This window comes from Phymastichus coffea, unplaced genomic scaffold, assembly GCF_024137745.1.
Source record: "Phymastichus coffea isolate CEN01 unplaced genomic scaffold, Cenicafe_Pcof_1.1 PCOF00071, whole genome shotgun sequence".
NCBI classification, from domain to species: domain Eukaryota; kingdom Metazoa; phylum Arthropoda; class Insecta; order Hymenoptera; family Eulophidae; genus Phymastichus; species Phymastichus coffea.
In genome coordinates, this window is record NW_026706882.1 from 398,853 (window position 1) to 400,208 (window position 1,356).

Here is a 1,356-nt window from a genome sequence, read left to right on the forward strand (position 1 = left end):
TATAATAAAAGCGGGTTTATTTTTGACACTCGATGACAATACATGAAAATAATCGACATAACTTAATCGACTATTTATTTTTCAAGGCGCAAGTGGGATAGACAGTCTTAAAAAGAAATAAAGAAAGACAGTTTGAATTGAGTACTTAGATTCCTCGGTTGGCCATAAGACAGGCAGCCAGCTTGCAACTGTCGTTTCCCTTAACTGCAGAACCAAAAACGAAAGATACGAGATTATTCACAGGCTCTGAAGAAAATGAACTGTGATGTATATAAATATATTTACCCTGGGATTTGCAAGTATTCATGGCCTTTTGGAGAGTCTCGAGGTTCATGTTGAATTTGGTCTTAAGATTGTCCTCCATGAGCATACCGTCGGGCCTCATCTATACATCACAAGTGAGAAAAGATATCAGAAAGGGTACTAGAAATTTATTTTAGTAAAAATTTTTACCAGATTCATCTTCTTCATCATACATGCGTAGTAGCAGTCTCTGTTCTTCTCTTGGTTGTCAGGGATCTTGACGTTTCTCAAGCCGTTGGAGTATTGGGCCTCGTCGAACCCATTCTCGATCAAGCAAGTTCTGATAAAGTCCTTAGGGATGTCTTTCAGTGGATCGTCCTGCAGTTAAAAGATATCACATGTACTTGGGAAAATGCATAATGTGTTATAATTTATCAAACAAATTATTCTGTAATTGTTTTCAAAGCGATAATTCATTATAGAATTTGTTATATATATATATATATATATATATATTGCGTTTTAAGATATTTATTATTGCAAAACTACTTTATTTAAAAAATCTAAGTTTTTCCTAACAGACATATTTTTCTAAAAATTAGTCCCGTATTTGAAACAAAATACAATTGTATTTGGAAAATATTTTAAAAATAATCAAAGTAAAATTATAGTTCAACGAAGAAAATTTGAGAAAAAAATAATTAAACTAAACTTACAGCATAGGCGACGGCAAGGCAGACGGCAAGCACAATGGCGATAGTCTTCATATTGACAGAAACGTTGCTTATGATCACTGAGCAAGAATTGTGTACTTCAGTATTGCAAGCACTGCAAGTAACTGAATGAAGTACGGTAGTACGCCCGACTCTTTATATATACTAGAGATAATCGTTGGCTTTAATATTTTTCAATTGATAAATTGTGGTGTTGACCTGAAAGTGAAGCTACGGCACGACTCCCCCACCGTTGTGACAACGACACACACAGATTGATAAACAGCAACTGACAAAGCCGCATCAGGGCGTGTAATCGCGTAAATAAAAAAAATAAAAGTTTCCGTACTCACTTTAGCCTAATACTAAGATTGAAGCTTGTTTGACCGTATGTCGAGCG

General features: G+C 35.0%; 1 protein-coding gene across 1 annotated transcript; it reads right to left on the minus strand.

Moving 5' to 3' along the window:
• On the minus strand, positions 1 to 1,070 carry LOC131667873 (uncharacterized). The gene is made up of 4 exons (XM_058941614.1): positions 960 to 1,070; positions 454 to 621; positions 286 to 385; positions 1 to 204 (listed from the first exon to the last, which is right to left on the minus strand). Exons 1-4 carry the CDS (start codon positions 1,008 to 1,010, stop codon positions 146 to 148), a joined length of 378 nt encoding a protein of 125 aa, XP_058797597.1. The 5' UTR covers positions 1,011 to 1,070; the 3' UTR covers positions 1 to 145.
• Between the last annotated feature and the right edge of the window lie 286 nt (positions 1,071 to 1,356).